General features: G+C 37.2%; 1 protein-coding gene across 2 annotated transcripts in view; it reads right to left on the reverse strand.

Moving 5' to 3' along the window:
* Positions 1-19,320, reverse strand: part of PTPN12 (protein tyrosine phosphatase non-receptor type 12) — an 89,247-nt gene that overhangs the window by 32,247 nt on the left and 37,680 nt on the right. For both annotated transcript variants that reach the window (XR_002807302.2, XM_023638824.2), the window contains exons 2-5: positions 18,009-18,117; positions 10,644-10,720; positions 9,026-9,121; positions 3,979-4,017 (exon numbers count right to left, since the gene is read on the reverse strand). Coding sequence is in view for 1 of the 2 variants with exons in the window: in XM_023638824.2 (XP_023494592.1) it covers positions 3,979-4,017; positions 9,026-9,121; positions 10,644-10,720; positions 18,009-18,117 (321 nt within the window). In the remaining variant the exon portion in view is untranslated. The remainder of the gene's footprint in view (positions 1-3,978; positions 4,018-9,025; positions 9,122-10,643; positions 10,721-18,008; positions 18,118-19,320) is intronic.

Raw genomic sequence — 19,320 nt, forward strand, 5'->3', positions numbered from 1 at the left:
GTTGTCCAAAGAAAAAGTGAGTAAGTAATCCACGTTAATAGTTTTTCTTGAAATTTTACAAATATTTTGTGCCCTGGTATTCAGCTCATAGCTCCTTCCCAGAAAACAGAAAAACTGCCATCAGTAGGCAAGTAGCTTGGAGAGCTTAAACTTATCCAACTGTTCTTAAACGTGGGCTGCTGTGTCCTCTCCAAAATTAGCCGTAAGAACCTTAGTGACATGAATGTCTAAGCTGTTCATTGCTATCTGCATGGTTTACAGAGTACACTCCAAAGATTCTCCTCCAGAAAAGAAAAATTGCTTTAAAAAAAAGTGCCTGGCCCAAGGAGGTCCCTTTTTTTTTTTTTTTTTTTTGAGGAAGATTAGCCCTGAGCTAACATCTGCTGCCAATCCTCCTCTTTTTGCTGAGGAAGACCGGCCCTGAGCTAACATCCGTGCCCAACTTCCTCTACTTTATATGTGGGATGCCTGCCACAGCATGGCTTGCCAAGTGGTGCCATGTTCGAACCCGGGATCCGAACCGGCGAACCCCGGGCCACCAAAGTGGAACATGCACACTTAACCGCTGCACCACCAGCTGGCCCTGGAGGTCCATTTAATATAAAGCGTTGCCAGACAAGTTCTAATGCTAGTAAAATGACAATCTCTACGATATCTGGCTGGTGCTCGTTAAGTGTAAAATCCGTGGCATAGTGGAAAGAGCACTCTACTTGGTTTCAAAAGAATTCTGCAAGTACTAATTTTACAGTTTTATTGACTTTTACTTCCTTCACCTGTAGAAATGAGAACAATATCCTTATCTTACACGATTGTTGCAAGCACTAACGTATATTTCAAATGTTCTACTGATGGTAAAACCCTATACAAGTACAGTGTATTATTTAAATATCCACTCTTATTTGAGATTACAAAAAGTGTAACTAGTTCCCCCTCTTACCCTCCCTTTTTAAGCAGGTATAGAAAGAGCAGAAAATTCAATTATCATTGGTTTCTAATATGACACCCCATCATTTTAGAAAACGAGGTAAGTGAATGAATGAAAGCCTAACTTTACAGAAGATAAGGTGATTCTGATGCTAAGAAATGATACAGTTTTATCAAGACACAATAAAATGAAAGCCTTTAAGTGACAAACACTAGCTTAAAATAAACCTTTTGGCAGGAGGAAATCCATCACTTCTTACTAAAGTTTTATAGTTCCAAACACAGTAAGTAGAATGACTACCTACAGACTAGAATGAACTGTCAGTTGAAAATCCTGCTCACAGGGCAATAAAGCAGAACCATCTGCTATGTCAGTGGAGCTTACAGCAAATACTATTAATATTTTGGAAGGGTTAAAATCACAGACTTCACTTCCCAGTAAAAGTTTATAGAAAAAGATAAAATTAATTAAATTATTGTGAGGATTTTTTTGGTCTTCTACCAGCTAAAGTTTTAACATCTTGAAATAGACAGAAAACAAGTTATAGGAGATTAATTTAGTAAAAACTAAACATGTGAGCACCATGACTCTCATTCAGATGGGCAGTAACTGAGTAAGGACTGTACTAGCATTTCTATTCTGGGTATAAACTAATAACAACTGACACCAAAAACTACGTGTTAGACATCACACACATAATCTATACCCATACACTATTCGTTTCAGAGATGGAAACGCTGAAGCTCAGAGGGGACAGCTCACTGCACTGTGGTCAAAATGCTAGTAAAGTGTAGGCTTGTGGGATTTCACTATCTGTGCTCTTTCCATCAGGCCACATTCCAAGTCAAGATCAAGGTCAAGTTTATTAAATAAATTCAGAGGCCCTAACTCGCTGAAAATTTACTACCTACAAAACATTATGAATCACAAAATCTTTAGCTTTAAAATGTTTTGCACTCAATAAAACTTAATTTTTCATCAAGTACCACTACTGATACGTAAAATGTGAGCATATTAACAGAATGAAAAGAGAAATAAATCCTAAACCTTAACAGTAACTTAAGAAAAATTAGGAGAGTGAAACTGAAAATTCCCAATACAATCGATTAAAAGTACAGCCATGCGTTGCTTAACAATGGGGGACACATGCTGAGAAATGGACTGCCAGGCATTTCTGTTGTGCGAGCATCGTGGAGTGCACTCACACAAACCTAGATGGTACAGCCTACCAAACACGTATGTTCCATGGTGCTAATCCCACGGGACCACTGTTGTACACGTGGTCCATTGTTGAGCAGAACGTCGGGATGTGGTGCATGACTGTAATGGTATTGAAGCACATGCAGAATTCCCCCCTACCTGTACAACATACATTCCAAGAACCCCAGTGGACACCTGAAACTGCGGTTCCTACTGGACCCTATATATACCACGTTTTTGCCTATATCTACATACATACATACACGTATACCCATAATAAAGCTTAATTTATAAATAAGGCACAGTAAGAGATGAACGATAATAGCTAATAATAGAACAATTATAATATACTGTAATAAATGTTACTGTAGATCTTAGCAATCTCAGCATACAATTTTTTTCTTTCCTTATTAAGTCAAGAACTTTCACCTTTTCACTTAAAGGCAGTACTTTATAGCTTCTCTTTGGCCTATCCAAAAGGCCAGCAACACTACTCCTGCGCTGTGGGGTCATTACTAAGTGAAATAAGGGTTACAGGAACCTAAGCACTGTGACGGTCGATGTGATAACTGAGGGCTACTAAGTGACTCACGGGCGGGTGGCATCTGCGGCATGGACGCCCTGGACAAAGGAGTGAGTCACGTCCCACGTGGGACAGGGCGGGAGAGCAGAGATTCCACCATGCTGCTCTGACCTGTGTCCAACTTAAAACTTATGCATTATTTCTGGAATTTCCCATTTAATATTTTCAGACCATGGTTGCTGCAGGTAACTGAAACCATGAAAAGCAAAACCACGGATGAGGAGGGACTCTGTACTGCCAATACTGAAACCGACAGCCACCGAATGACTTCTCAGCGCGTGTATTGTCTAACCTTAGAGTGTTCACTCTCTGCCCAAGGTTACTTAACACTTCGAGCACTGGCAAAGAACGTGAGTGGGAGGAATGACAAAAATTAGTTAAAATAAGGTTTTCCAATAATTTATCTACTATAATATCTCACATAACTGAAAGATGTAATATCTTGCTTTTATGCAATGTATCCTTTACTGAAAAAAACTTTAATAAGAATTTTTATAACTTAAAATGATTTTACAACTTTAAAAATGATTTTTACTTTACCTAATGAATCACCTTAGTATAAAGGAACTTCAAATCACCACATAATTTGCTTTGTAAGTTTGTGTATCACATTTACAGAAAGCCACACCTAACTTTTATGTAATACCTAGTCTCTGTAAGTCTATCATCACCTCCAACAATGAAGACTTAGGAACTGATGCTGCTGGAGATCACAAAGGTTTTGAAACTAGTCTCAGTTGTACAGAGCATAAAAATACCAACGTCAAAAACTTCAGATTAAGGAATTTTCTTCCCTTTGCTTTGCAGACAGTATAAACAAACAAAAAATGCAGTGGTGTTTGCAGACAGAGGAATCAATATTCAAACTATAAATCAATGATAACTAAGCAGAATTATTATATTTAACTCATTTTCATCACTCAATTTTTATTCCTATTTTTAAAATACCTCTATAGTTCAGTCCATAAAGGCTGTTCTACTTACACCATCATTAAATATTTGAAGACTGCTAAGTAACAACACAAAATCTATTATTTTAAGCGTATCACAAAACGTACTTACGAAATGTTAAAAAAAAGCTTATGTGCTTGAGAGATTATTTTGTTCTTTTTATCAAATAAAAGCAACAGCAGAACAAAAAAAGAAAAAGTGTCTACTTTTAACTATTTGGGCTCAGGATATAATAAAAGATCAGGGATATATTTCTCTAGAAATGAAGAGATAAAAAGGATACTCCACAATCACTTTCAGCGTTAAGAGGTATACATACCCTTCCCATTTCAAATTCTCGACAGGCCATGACAATGATCTAAAAGGAAGTGGGGGTGGGATAAGATGAAGAATATTATCAGTTAAACACAAGTTTACTTTTTTAATAAAATGTAAATTTCAAGAATTAGTCTTTACTCTGAGCAAGAGTTGCCTGGTCTGTCAAAAAGAGTAGTTTTAATATTAAAAGTAGGAGTTAAAGAAATGATCAAAATCACGCCTTCCAAACAAGGGCTAACTATACAGAAACAAATTAAATTGGCTTCAACTAATGTGATATATTTGATTTGAATTAATTTTATGAATCTTATAGATTTACTGTTGAATTCTGAAATTATATTAAAATATCACTTTTAGGATACAGGCACACCTCGGAAATATTGTGGGTTCAAGTTCCAGACCACTGCAATAAAGTCAGCATCACAATAAAGAGCCACACGAATTTTTTTGTTTCCCAGTGCATATAAAAGTTATGTTTACAGTATGCTGAAGTCTATTAACTTGGCAGTAGCATTATGTCTAAAAAAAATGTACACACCTTAATTAAATACTTCATTGTGAAAAAATGCTATCTGAGCCTTCAGCGAGTCATAATCTTTCTGCTAGTGGAGGGTCTTGCCTCGATGTTGATGGCTACTGACTGACCCGGGTGGTGGGTGCTGAAGGCTGGGGTGACTGTGGCAATTTCTGACAATAAGACAACAATAAATTTGCTGCATGGATCGACTCTTCCTTTCACAAAGGAGTTCTCTGAGGCATGCAATGCTGCATGACAGCATTTTACCCACATAGAACTTCTTTCAAAATTGGAGTCAATCCTCTCAAACTCTGTGCTGTTTTGTCAACTAAGTTAATATAATATTCTAATTGCTTTGCTGTCATTTCAATAATCTTCTCAGCATCTTCACCACGAGCAGATTCCACCTTAGGAAACTACTTTCTTTGCTCATCCATAACAAGCAATTCCTTATCCATTAAAGTTTTATCAAGAGATGGCAGCAATTCAGTCACATCTTCAGGCTCAACTTCTAATTCTAGTTCTCTTGCTGTTTCCATTACATCTACAGTGACTTCCTCCACTCAAGTCTTGAACCCTCAAAGTCATCCATGAGGGCTGCAATCAGCTTCTTCCAAACTCCTGTTCATGTTGATATTTTGATCTCCTCCCATGAACCACAGATCTTCTTAATAACATTTGGAATGGTAAATCCTTTCCAGAAGGTTTTCAATTTATTTTGCCCAGATCCATCAGAGGAATCACTATGTACAGCAGATATAGCACTACAAAATGTATTTCTTAAATACCAAGACTTGAAAGTTGAAATTACTCCTTGATCCATGGGCTGCAGAATGGATGTTTGTTAGCAGGCATGAAAACATTAATCTCATTGCACATCTCCACCAGAGCTCTTGGGTGACCACATACATTGTCATTGAGCAGCAACATTTTGAAAGGATTCCTTTTTTCTGAGCAGTAGGTCTCAACAGTGGGCTTAAAATATTCAGTAAACCATGTTGTAAAGAGATGTGCTGGCACCCAGGCCTTACTGTGCCATTTATAGAGCACAGGTAGAGTAGATTTAGCATAATTCTTACAGGCCCTAGGGTTTCCAGAATGGTAAATGAGCAGTGGCTTCAATGTAAAGTTATCAGCTGTATTAACCCCTAACAAGAGAATCAGCCTGTCCTTTGAAGCTTTGAAGCCAAGTACTGAGCTCCCCTCTCTAGCTATTAAAGTCCTACATGGCATCTTCCAACGTAAGGCTGTTTTGTCTCCATTGGAAGTCTATTGTTGGGACCCTCTGGTGGCACAGTGGTTAAATTCATGTGTTCCATTTTGGTGGCCCAGGGTTCACATGTTTGGATTCCAGGCATGGATCTATACAACTCATCAGCCATGTTGTGGCAGCAACCCACATACGAAATAGAGAAAGACTGGCACAGATGTTAGCTCAGGGTGAATCTTCCTCACCAAAAATGAAAAAAAGAAAAGAAAGAAAAGAAAATCTATTGTTTAGCATAGCCCCCTTCACGCATTATCTCAGCTAGATCTTCTGGAGAACTTCCTGCAGCTTCTACATCAGCACCTGCTGCTTCAGCTTGCACTTTCATGTTATGGAGACGGCTTCTGTCCTTAAACCTCAGGAACCAACCTCTGCTGGCTTCAGATTTTTCTTCTGCAGCTTCCTCGCCTCTCTCAGCCTTCATAGGATTGAAGAGAGAGTGAGGGCCCTGCTCTGGATTAGGCTTTGGCTTAAGGGAATGTGGTGGCTGGTTTGATCTCTCCAGACCACTAACACTTTCTCCATATCGGCAGTAAAGCTGTTTCGCTTTCTTACCGTTCACGTGTTCAGTGGAGTAGCACTTTTAATTTCCTTCAAGAACTTTTCCTTTGGATTCACAACCTGGCTAACTGTTTGGCCCAAGAGGCCTAGCTTTCGCCTATCTCAGTTTTCCACATGCCTTCCTCACTAAGCCTACTCATTTCTAGCTTCTGATTTAAACTGAGACATGCGACTCTTCCTGTCACTTGAACACTCAGTAGAGTTACTAATTGGCCTAATTTCCACCTTGTTGTGTCTCAGGGAACAGGGAGGGCCAAGAAGAGGGAGAGAGGCGGGGGAGCGGCCAGTCAGTGGAGCAGTCAGCACACACACATTTGTCAATTAAGTTCGCCGTCTCATACGGCTGCAGTTTGTGAAGCCCCAAAACACTACAATAGTAACATCGAAGATCAGTGATGACAGATAATCATAAGAAATATAATAATAAGTTTGAAAAGCTTGAGACAATTCCCAAAATGTGATACAGAGACACGAAGTGTGCAACCGCTGTTGGAAAAATGGCGCCATCAGACTTGCTCAACGCAAGGCCGCCAAAAACCTTCAATTTGTAAAAAACACTATCAGTGAAGCACAACCAAACGAGGCATGCCTGTATTTACCAATCAAGTAGCACTACTAAATATTTTACATATATTTAATAAATTATCTAAAGCTTGAATGCATTTAACTGTCTTTAAACATAAAGGTTATCACATTTGCTTCCCCACTTTATATGTAATGTTTCAAATATACAGCACAGCTGAAATGAGTTTACGGCAAACACTGTACAGCCACCGTCTACATTCTACCCAACACTCCACCATGCCTGTTTAATCACGCACAGCCTCTACACGTCTACATTCTACCCAACACTCCACCATGCCTGTTTAATCACGCACACCCTCTACACGTCTACATTCTACCCAACACTCCACCATGCCTGTTTAATCACGCACAGCCTCTACACGTCTACATTCTACCCAACACTCCACCATGCCTGTTTAATCACGCACAGCCTCTACACGTCTACATTCTACCCAACACTCCACCATGCCTGTTTAATCACGCACACCCTCTACACGTCTACATTCTACCCAACACTCCACCATGCCTGTTTAATCACGCACACCCTCTACACGTCTACATTCTACCCAACACTCCACCATGCCTGTTTAATCACGCACAGCCTCTACACGTCTACATTCTACCCAACACTCCACCATGCCTGTTTAATCACGCACAGCCTCTACACGTCTACATTCTACCCAACACTCCACCATGCCTGTTTAATCAGGCACAGCCTCTACACGTCTACATTCTACCCAACACTCCACCATGCCTGTTTAATCACGCACACCCTCTACACGTCTACATTCTACCCAACACTCCACCATGCCTGTTTAATCACGCACAGCCTCTACACGTCTACATTCTACCCAACACTCCACCATGCCTGTTTAATCACGCACAGCCTCTACACGTCTACATTCTACCCAACACTCCACCATGCCTGTTTAATCACGCACAGCCTCTACACGTCTACATTCTACCCAACACTCCACCATGCCTGTTTAATCACGCACAGCCTCTACACGTCTACATTCTACCCAACACTCCACCATGCCTGTTTAATCAGGCACAGCCTCTACACGTCTACATTCTACCCAACACTCCACCATGCCTGTTTAATCACGCACAGCCTCTACACGTCTACATTCTACCCAACACTCCACCATGCCTGTTTAATCACGCACACCCTCTACACGTCTACATTCTACCCAACACTCCACCATGCCTGTTTAATCACGCACAGCCTCTACACGTCTACATTCTACCCAACACTCCACCATGCCTGTTTAATCACGCACAGCCTCTACACGTCTACATTCTACCCAACACTCCACCATGCCTGTTTAATCACGCACAGCCTCTACACGTCTACATTCTACCCAACACTCCACCATGCCTGTTTAATCACGCACAGCCTCTACACGTCTACATTCTACCCAACACTCCACCATGCCTGTTTAATCACGCACACCCTCTACACGTCTACATTCTACCCAACACTCCACCATGCCTGTTTAATCACGCACAGCCTCTACACGTCTACATTCTACCCAACACTCCACCATGCCTGTTTAATCACGCACAGCCTCTACACGTCTACATTCTACCCAACACTGCACCATGCCTGTTTAATCACGCACAGCCTCTACACGTCTACATTCTACCCAACACTCCACCATGCCTGTTTAATCACGCACAGCCTCTACACGTCTACATTCTACCCAACACTCCACCATGCCTGTTTAATCACGCACAGCCTCTACACGTCTACATTCTACCCAACACTCCACCATGCCTGTTTAATCACGCACAGCCTCTACACGTCTACATTCTACCCAACACTCCACCATGCCTGTTTAATCACGCACAGCCTCTACACGTCTATCAACCCATCTTATTTGGTAGTTGTCTTATTAGCTACTGACTTAGGACAGGATTTAAAGTATCATAAACCCTCTTCTTCAAATATTTCAACTAGTTTGTGAGAATTTAATAAGACATCCTAGACATCATTTTCTGTCTTTTTAGTAAACATTACGTATAATTAACATACTTTTATGGCTAAAAACTCTTCTCATTCCTTATTCAGTAAAACATCTTATGTCATTACATGTAATACTTCTCAAAATAGATTATGAAAAGTAAATTACTTACTACAACATTGTACTCCCATATCATCCTCCAAAAATCTATTACTGTATTTGCTAAAGGTCCTTGGGTTGCCACGTATGCTTTTGGCCCATAAACACCCTAAAATGGTTAAAAGCAAATTTCACATTTATTATGATTACCAAAAATATTTCCTTACCCAAATGTTAAGGTTTCAAATTTTATTAGAAATATTGCTGTTTTCACCTAAAGCATTTCCAAATAATTTTTCTTTCATGGTACATAAAAGCATGACAAAATATATTCACGTCAGCTTTTGGTGAAATATTATTTTTGTGTATTTATTAGACATGGTGCACAGAATTGGTAATTAAACCATTTTATGCTAATTTTAAAATTATTATTTAATTAGCAATTAGAAACAGAAGCCCCAATCCCTAGCCGACAAAGCTAACTGTAGCAGAAACATAAAAGCACGCTTTGACTCTAAAAACAATACTAAAACTAGCTAACAGTTCTTAGAGTCTGCCATAGTTACCTTCAATTATTTATTCAACTTGAAGTTTACTGAGCACCTACTATGTATGTTTCTAAGAAGAAACCCGAGAATGTGCCAAACAAGAGAGTGGACTGAACCCGCACATAATGGAATCATACAATGAATGAGTGTTAAGTACAATTAAAAACTAGAACTTTTAACAAATTTCCTTATAAAATAATATAAACATCAACAACATCTGAAACAGCAAACCATCTACGTATTTTGTTTAACCTACTAGTTTTCAGTTCTATCACAATTGAAATAAAATTGACTCTCTTGAAAAAGAGAGCTTTTATTTGACACCATGACTGTTCAGTGCTGACAGATAATATTAATTTTACCACATAAGTATTACCACCTTAATATTTGTCAACAAAACATTTTATTAAAATATGTATAAATATCACATATAAAATAACTGAAATGATACTGTCATATAACTAGAAAGGTTCGAAAACACAGAATAACTAATGGAACAAAGCAGTCTTTTATTTAATCAAGTGGCAGTCTGAATCTGTTTCTCTATTGATAACTATGCAAGAACCTGACTGCTTTTGACTAGAGCACCCCAGAAAAGTTATCTGCTCAAGACCATCACATTGCATTTGGGTTGCCACATAAAACACAGTGACAACTGCCAAAAGTTCTAAAACTAAGTTTATATTCTTTAACTTTACATCAGTATTACCCAGGAATCCCAGACTGGTAATTTATCTTAAGAAATTATTCAAAAGAGTAACAATGTTCACCGCAATATTATCATCAAGAAAAACTGGAAATAACCTGTGTGGCTGAACAACAGGGGGGACCACGTAGCTTTGTGTACATTAACTCAAAGGGACAACTGAGAAGATGATTTAGCAATAGGCAAAGTGTTTATAAGCCTTTAACGTAAAAGAAGAAACGAAATAAAAAACTTTATCAACACTATCATGAAACTAAGCAAAACTGATGAATAAGGAGGCTAGAAGGAAAGCACATAAAAATGTCAGGGCTGTGATTTTATTTTGATTTCTTTTGCTGTTGGTATCATGTTTAGGCAATTTGAAAATTTTTAATAAAACTAGTATGTAGGAAGGCATTAAGTATGGCAGAGAAACACCATTTAAAGTTAATACATACCTTAATAAAATTTGCATTGATATAGTCTGAATCTTGAGAAGGAGTCTTTAAAGTCAACTTAACTCGGCTGTGATCAACTACAAGAAAAAAAAGGATTTCATAAATTATGTCCTGTTTGCAAACAGGTGTTCTCCAAGGAACCACAAGTAAAATTAAACAAATAACTAAAAATATTACTTTAAAAAACAATTAATGAAAATTGACTCTAGGTACCAGCAGGGTCATTTCTAACATCATATTGATAGGAAACGTCTCTAAAAACAATTAATGAAAATTGACTCTAGGTACCAGCAGGGTCATTTCTAACATCATATTGATAGGAAACGTCTTTAAAAACAATTAATGAAAATTGACTCTAGGTACCAGCAGGGTCATTTCTAACATCATATTGATAGGAAATGTCTTTAAAACAAAAATCTGATGATGTGAAGCCATGTGTTACAGTCATAATCAGAATAATCTCAGGCGCTCTTCTAAAATACAGGAGACTCCTGGGCATCATCCCAGATTTACTACATAAGAGTCTGGGGTTTAAGTCTGTAGTTTTTAAAAAGCATTCAACTACTGATACACAAGTTCATTTGCCAAAATTCTTATTAGAAAATCTAACTTTCATATTTCGCAAGAAATTATAAAAATTAAGTAAACTGTGAGAAATAAATAAATTAAGATGATGTCTAAAAAGTGTTCAATACTGTATTTGGCCAATAATATCTATTATTAGGTAATGTCCACTTAGAATAAAAAACAATCTTTACAATAAAGTCCAAAACATAAATTTGATTAATTTTGTAAAATTACATAGTTTTATTTTCTAAATAAAAGTAGTATGTACATGATTTTTAAAATTAGACTTAAAGAAAGATATAAAATGAAAATTAATCTTTCCTTGTCCTTGAATTCCAGGGTTCTCTCTTTCCCAAAAGACACTATTAAGGTTCTTTTTTTCCTTTGAAAAGTAATTTTTATGCATATATCTATATACTTTGAAAAACTACACAAATGCAATGATACCATACACGTTTTTCTGTACCTTGTTACTTTTCAGTTAAGAATATATGCTGGAATGCCCCCCAAAGCAAATACACATCTGTCTTACTCTTTTTAACGTTACATGGAATCTATTATATGGATGTTTCATTGTTCAACCAGCTACATCACTGATGGGCCATTTTTTCTATTAGAAACACGACTGCAGTGAACACTGCCGTACGTGTATCTATTAGCAGCATTGGTACAGAGTAAGTGCTTAACAGAGGAATTGCTACTTGCCTTCTAGAAGGTATATACCAACTCACACAAAACAAGTGTTATTAGTAAAACTGAGCGTCATCATACTTTTTAATAGGTGACAATCTAAAAAGTAAAAAATCAGACTTGCATTTCTTAATTATGCAAATGACTGCACATTTTCATAGTTCTTGGTTATTCATATTCTTTTACCATAAACCATATATTCATATCCTTTGTCCATTTTACCCATATGTCTATGTTGTCCTACTGATTTATATGAAATCTATGTAAAGAGAGAAAAATCAGCCCTGAGTGATAAGCAGTGCAAATAGGTTTTTCCAGCTTGTGTTGATTTTTAAAAACTTTCTTAGAACTAATTTTAGATTTACAATAAATTGCAAAAATAGTATAGAAAATTCTCATACATCCCTTACCCAGCTTCCCTTAATGTTAACATCTTATATAACCACAGCACAATTACCAAAAATAGAAAATTAACATTGTTACAATACTACTCAACAGACTGTATACAAATATTACCAGTTTTTAAAAAAATATCTTTTTTCTCTTTCCAGGGTCCTACATTACATTTAGTTATTGTTTCTCCTTAGTCTCTTCCAATCTATAAAAGTTGCTTTGATTGACTTTTTTCTTATGGTTGGAACGAGGTTATGCATTCTCAGTAAGAACTCCAGAGAATGATGATGTGTTCTTCTCAGTGAGAAGACACACCAAGGGGTTCATGATATCAATGTCCTATTACTTGTGTAACCTTGGTCATTTGGTTAATATGGTGTCGGCTGGTGTCTCCACTGTGAGTTACTGTCTTTCCCTTTGTAGTTAATAAGTATTTAGGGGAAGATACTTTGAGCCTAGGAAATCCTACAGTAATAGGACTGCCTGCTATTCATGGGCTCTAGATTAGAAAGGACCATAATACATAACAGGTAAAATACCATTACCATGCTTCAGTCCTTTCCAATCCAAGGACAATGAATATTAAAGACAAGTAAAATACAAAAGACAAATACAGAAATGTTAATGGACACAAACTTCTTAGCAAACTCTTAAATGACAACTAAAGAATAATTAATTAATTTGCCAATGACCTAAAGTTTATAAATTAGTACTAAGGCCCAGTTCTGCTGATTTTATTATTTATTTTTGGTGAAATCTTCTTTAGAAATTTGTAGGAAGAGATATGTAAGAAAGACATGCTAGCCTCCAATTACCATTACTTATCTCCTGAGCATGTTTCCAGGGAGGAGAACGTTTACATGTTTATCAACGCTCTGTTTATTATTTCACTCCAATCTGCGTCTTTTCTCAAGTCACTTGGGATAGGAAATAAACATACAAGAAAACGCTACGCTTCTGCTAACGAGAACAGAACATTCAGTAGTTCAGATAATGGTGGTTAAGCAACCATACGTAAGCTTCCTCTCACCCCGTCTGCCAGTAAAGAGGGGTCCCAATCAATTACCCTTATTCATGTGGCATATTAGCCTCTATTCAAATTATCTCAAAGGCAGAAACTTTATACAGTTGTTGGTTTGCACAACAGCTGGGTCACCACTGGATCCTCAGTAATTGTTTCCACAGACTGTGGATCCAAACGAGAACAGTGGCTCCCAAATGATAGTCAAGACTGGCGCCAGGCTGCTACATGCCAGCTGGAAATTTTTTAAAAAATTTTCTATGACAGAAAATTTTATAGCATACACAAAAATATAAGCGTATAATGAATCCCATATATCCATTACCCAGTTTCAATAATTATCAACATTTTGCCAATCTTATTTCACCTATCTCTAATCATACAACCACCAGGAGTTGGGGAAAGCAAATTAAAATACACGATTGGTGAGTCCCACATGGTGCAGTAAGTTTGATTCAGTAAGTTCAAGATGGGCACAGAAATGGCCTTTTTTAAACTCTAAAGCACAGGCAAATTTTGCAGTCACTGCTTTATACTATATCATCATAGTATACACTATTGAGAATTTAAAAATCAATCTTATGCTGCTTATATAGGATAGCATTAGGTGTATTTTAATAGTCTTCATTGGTGCTCCTATTAAGCATAAATATGAATAGAAAGAATTTTAAAACATCAAAGAAATGAAACAATCATTCCTCTCCATGGTTTTGCTGAGTGCCTCTGCAACCTTTCAAGAGCCCAACTCCACACAGAGGAAACCAGTATTAGCTACACAGCAGGGTTGTTAAAGCAAGTGTTCTCCCCTTGAACAAACATCAACAACCTATGGCAACAAGAAAAATATAAATATTGTCACCTCCAAGGAAACAGAAACCTCCTATTGACTAAATCCTAGGTCTGAAAAATAAAAAGATCTCCATGCTTAACATTAGAATAGGCAAAGTACCCTGATCCATCACTTCTAAAGGCTAGCCAGCTCAGTTTTAGCCCTCTCAACAAAGCACAGGTCACGCTTGACACAAGGGTACCTAGAACTTTCTTCCTTTTTTCTTTTTAGATTGGCACCTGAGCTAACATCTGTTGCCAATCTTTTTTTTCTTCTCCTTCTTCTCCCCAAAGCCCCCCCCCCCCCATACATAGTTGTAGGTCCTTCTGGTTGTGTTATGTGGAACGCCACCTCAGCATGGTCTGACAAGCAGTGCCATGTCTGCACCCAAGATCCAGTGAAACCCTGGGCCTCCAAAGCAGAGCGCACAAACTTAACCACTTGGCCACGGGGCCAGCCCCTAGAAATTTCTTAATTCTGGGACTGGCCTTGGTGTTCTAGTATAAAATAAACCAAATTTCCAAGATAGCTCCAGGAAAACCTAACTGATCTTTGAACAGTGATGAAATTACTTCTAATGGATCAAAAGCCAAGGATGTCCGCTCTTGCCACGTCAAGTCAACATTATACCAGAGGTTCTAGCCAAAGTAATAAGGCAAAAGAGATATTCGGAATGCAAAGGAAGTAGTAAAACTATCATTATTGGCATATGACACATTCTGTATGTAAAAAAACCTGAAGGATCCACAAAAAACTCCTAAACTAATAAATGAGTTAAAAAAATATACAAATATGAATTTTATTCCCATATACTAGTAATAAAGAATTTGAAAATAAAATAATTCCATTCACAATAGCATAAAGAATTTTTTAAAAAGGGAAATACAAGACTTGTACACTGAAAACCATATAACATTACTGAGAGAAATTAAAGAAGATCTAAATAAATGGAGAGAGACATTCCACATTCATAGACTGGAAAAGTCAATATGGTCAAAGACAGAAATTTCCCCCAAATTGATCTATAGGGTCAAGGCAATCCTTATAAAAATTCCAGTAGGGGGCCAGCCCGGTGGCTCAGTGGTTGAAGTTCCGCAGGCTCTGTTGGTGGCCCAGGTTTGTGAGTTCAGATCCCAGGTGCAGACCTGCTCCACTCATCAGCCATGCTGTGCAAGGGTTCCACACACAAAGTAGAGGAAGTACTGACACAGATGCTAGTTCAGGGCTAATCTTCCTCAAGCAAAAAAAAAGAGGAGTATTGGCAAGAGATGTCAGCTCAGGGCAAATCTTCCTCACAAAAAAAGAAGAAGAAAAAATTCCAGGAGGACGTTTTACAAAAATTGACAAACTGATCCTACAATTTATACAGACAGGCAAAGGACCCAAGAGAACCACACCAATTAAAAAAGATAAGAACAGAGTTGGAGGACTTACACTTCTTGCTTTTCAAACTTACTATAAAGTTACAGTAATCAAGACAGTGTGGTACTGGCTTCAGAATAAGTCAGTGGAATACAATTAAGAGTCCAGAAACAAACCCTTACATTTATGGTTAAATGATTTCCAACAAAGGTACCAAGGTAATCCAGTGGAGAGAGGATGGCCTTTTCAACAAATGGTGCTAAAACAATCTCACAAGCACACAGATTATTTCAGACCCATACCTCACACCATATTAAAACATTAACTCAAAACGGATTCTAGAATTAAATCTAAGAGCTCAAACTACGGTAAGGGCTAAAACTATAATACTTCTAGAAGAAAAATGAGAAAACATAGTGGGAAATCTTGGTGACCCTGGATTAGGCAGAGTTCTTAGATGAAACATCAAAAGCATGATCCAGAAAATTGATAAACTGGACTTGATCAAAATTAAAAGCTTGCACACTTTACAAAACATCACTAAGAAAATGAAAAAATAAGCCATAAACAAGCCCACTTCAGAGTTTTGTTGTGATGATTATGGCAAATAATCCACTTATTACAGAAACTGGCAAACAATACAAATCAGGGCTTTCCTTTTTCAGAGGGCCAGTTTAACAGCACACCACTGACCTCCCTCTCTCTGTTTAAAATTATGAAGCAACCCCCTTCTGTTCTCAGCTTTCTCTACATGCCTCATTCCTACTATATTCTTCTCAGTAACACTTATCACCCTAAGACAGACCATATATGTTATTTGCATTTATTGTCCACCACCTCGACTAGAATAAGCTGCACAAAGGCAGGGACTTTTGCCAGTTTGTTTTCAGCTGTATCCCCAGCACACAGTACATGCCCAAAGCTTTTTGTAAAATGAATGAATGAAATACAACATATGAAAACAGAAATCTGGAGCTGTTTAAGTTTCACTTCCCAGGTAATACAAAAAGAAGGTGCAGAAACTCTCTCTTTAAGAGTACATGCATTAATTGCAGAGCACAGTAAGAGTACCTCAAGATTATCTTCCTTAACAAAAACTGTCCAGAATCCCATACCATTCACTATTCTGAGGTGGACTGGTAAGGAAAGTAGAGTGTATTTTGCAAAAGCTTAATGAGTGGTTACTATGTGCTAGGTACATTTCTAAGCCTTTTACATGTATTAGCCTATCTGATGCTCAAAGTAATCCTAAAAAGTGTTATTATTTTAATCTCCGCTTTACAGGTGAGGAAACCAAGTCCAAAGTCATACAGATACCAAGTGGCAGAACCAGGATGTGAACCTCCAGAGTCAGAACTCTTCCCCACCATGCTATACTGCCACTTGGTCGTTCTGCTGACACAGTCAACCACAGCTCCCACAGCTGAGAACAAAGCTGAACACCAACAGAAAGACGAAGGGTTAAGTCTACGCAAAGAAGACAGTGAGAAAGAGAGGGAAGGAGACGAGAGAGGGAGAAGGCAATTTGAAAGAGGGATATCATGGGAGAAGAAAATTTCAGAAACAGGTCTGGTCAATGGCGCCAAAACAGTTAACAGAAAGGAATAAGGACTGAAGACAGACTACCAAATCTGGTCATTAAAGTCACTGGGAACATTATCAAGGACATTTTAGAGACAACAGGCTTTAAGAATGAATGAAATGTTGCCAGTTATACCTCAATAAAGCTGGGGAAAAAATGATGGATGAGAGTTGAGGGAATGGTCATGGAATGGAGATATTTTAAAATACTTAAGGAGAAAGACTACTGGCAGCTTTAAGAGATGGCAGGTAGGATGGAAAGCTTTTATTTTATAAAATGGGGACACACGTAAGTACACATGCTTTTAGAGTTAAAGGTGTTTTGCCAAAAAACTACGCTATTTAAGAATACAATTATATTATTACTAGAATACAATGCTATCAGTGGAATGCATACTCTCAGAGATACACACTTGGACCGCTGAGAACAGCGGACATGCAGTCATGGGTCACCTTATGCTTCATTGTCACACATAATTAATCAATTAAAGTTCTTATGGTGAGCAGACGATAGATAAGAGTTGAATATTGTTAGCATTTTACAAAATGTATTCAATTATATTTTTTGAATTATTTATCTAGATAATTTTAACCAATTTTATTTTAACCAAACTTCTTTGAACAGGAAGCCCACAAAAGATACTCTTACTTGGATTTTTCAGTATTTAAAGGTAAGTTAGTATCAGAGTAATTGTGATGCTTAAAGGAAAAAAATTTAAACAATAATAACAACAAAAACTACTATCAGAAGGAAAAACAAAAAGCACAATTACAAATTATCATCTTTGTAGTGTACCTTGAAAGGGATGTTAATTGCTACCTCCTTAACAATCAAACTCATTAGGAAGAATAAAGCTGGTTTAGGCTGCAAAACTGCTCATTAGCATTCCCATTTGTTCTATTAAGGGCATTTCAAACTTACATGGCAGTATGTCCTTATATCTGTTCTTTTTTACATTTTCTTCTTTTTCTCCAGTGGCTGTGGGATAAATCTTTTCTGTTCTATATTTGGTAGACAATCTTCTTAATCGCTTAAAACACAAAAAAAGAAAAATTCAAGTTTAGAAAAACATTAATATTTTCAAAATTTTAATGATTTAGAAATAGCTCTTCAATGAATTTTGCTAAACCCAGTTCCTCACAACTCATTTTCTTGTTTTTCTAAGCTCACAATACCTCTCCATCCCTCAATAATTAACCCCAAGGGTAATTTCTTTTTTAGCGTAAGTGCAAACATAAGATTAATATTCCAGTACTGAAAGAAAAGGGACACTAGAAATCATTAATAAACACACAGAATACTTAACTCAGTCTTTATTTTGTGTTTTAACTAAAGGTCCCCAAAACTAAGTTTTAAAATCATGCCTAAAAGATCACATATAAACTTCTTTCTTCCTTCTCTCAATATACCTTGAGCACCCATCATGTGCCAGGCTCCTTCCAAGGCATAAGCTAATAATTACTTATAAGACACTGCAAAACAAAGTTCTTTCACGTTGAATTGGAAATGTCCAACAAAGACCAATTCTGCGTATTCACTGCGTTACAGAAGCGGTTTGTGAGTTAGTGACAAGCCCTTACCACATACGGCAGTGGGGATGTTCTTTGGGCTGGAATATTTCTGAATGTCAGTAATACACTTCCTGCTTTCAGAAGCACTGAAAAGTCAGCATTGTGAATCGTTTAAATTCACTACTCAATTACATTGCTGAAATTTAATTTCAAAGGAGCCTACTTTCTTCCAGGTTTAAAGACATATTGAAAGCATTCTGGTTTTACTATTCAAAAAATTATTAAATACAAACTAAATGAAAAAGAAGCCCGGTAACATTTAACTTTCTCACCATTTTATTTTTGCTACTTGTGATACTAAAATTTAAGCAACTAAGAATATTATGTCTGTATTTCTAAAAATCACAGATAGAACTCTAATTCAAGATTCTTAACTTATTCTTGTTATACTTTTACAGCACTTGAAATAATCTTACAAATAGGCACTTACATATAGAATAGTGAGCCTTTTGTTTTTCTTTAAAAACTACTGAACTTTATCACCACAATCTTAGAGATTTAAAGCAGGAATATGCATTTTTTTTCATTACAATGAAAAGACTTACTAGCATCTTGTTTTGCATTGGCACATTGCCAAAGTAAAATCCCCCACATTTATGATGCTATTTCCTGTGGTAATAAAGTTCTCAAAGTAAGCAAGCATACTGGGGGGAAAAAGTGTA

This window comes from Equus caballus, chromosome 4 (assembly GCF_041296265.1).
Source record: "Equus caballus isolate H_3958 breed thoroughbred chromosome 4, TB-T2T, whole genome shotgun sequence".
In the NCBI taxonomy this organism is placed as follows: Eukaryota; Metazoa; Chordata; class Mammalia; order Perissodactyla; family Equidae; genus Equus; species Equus caballus.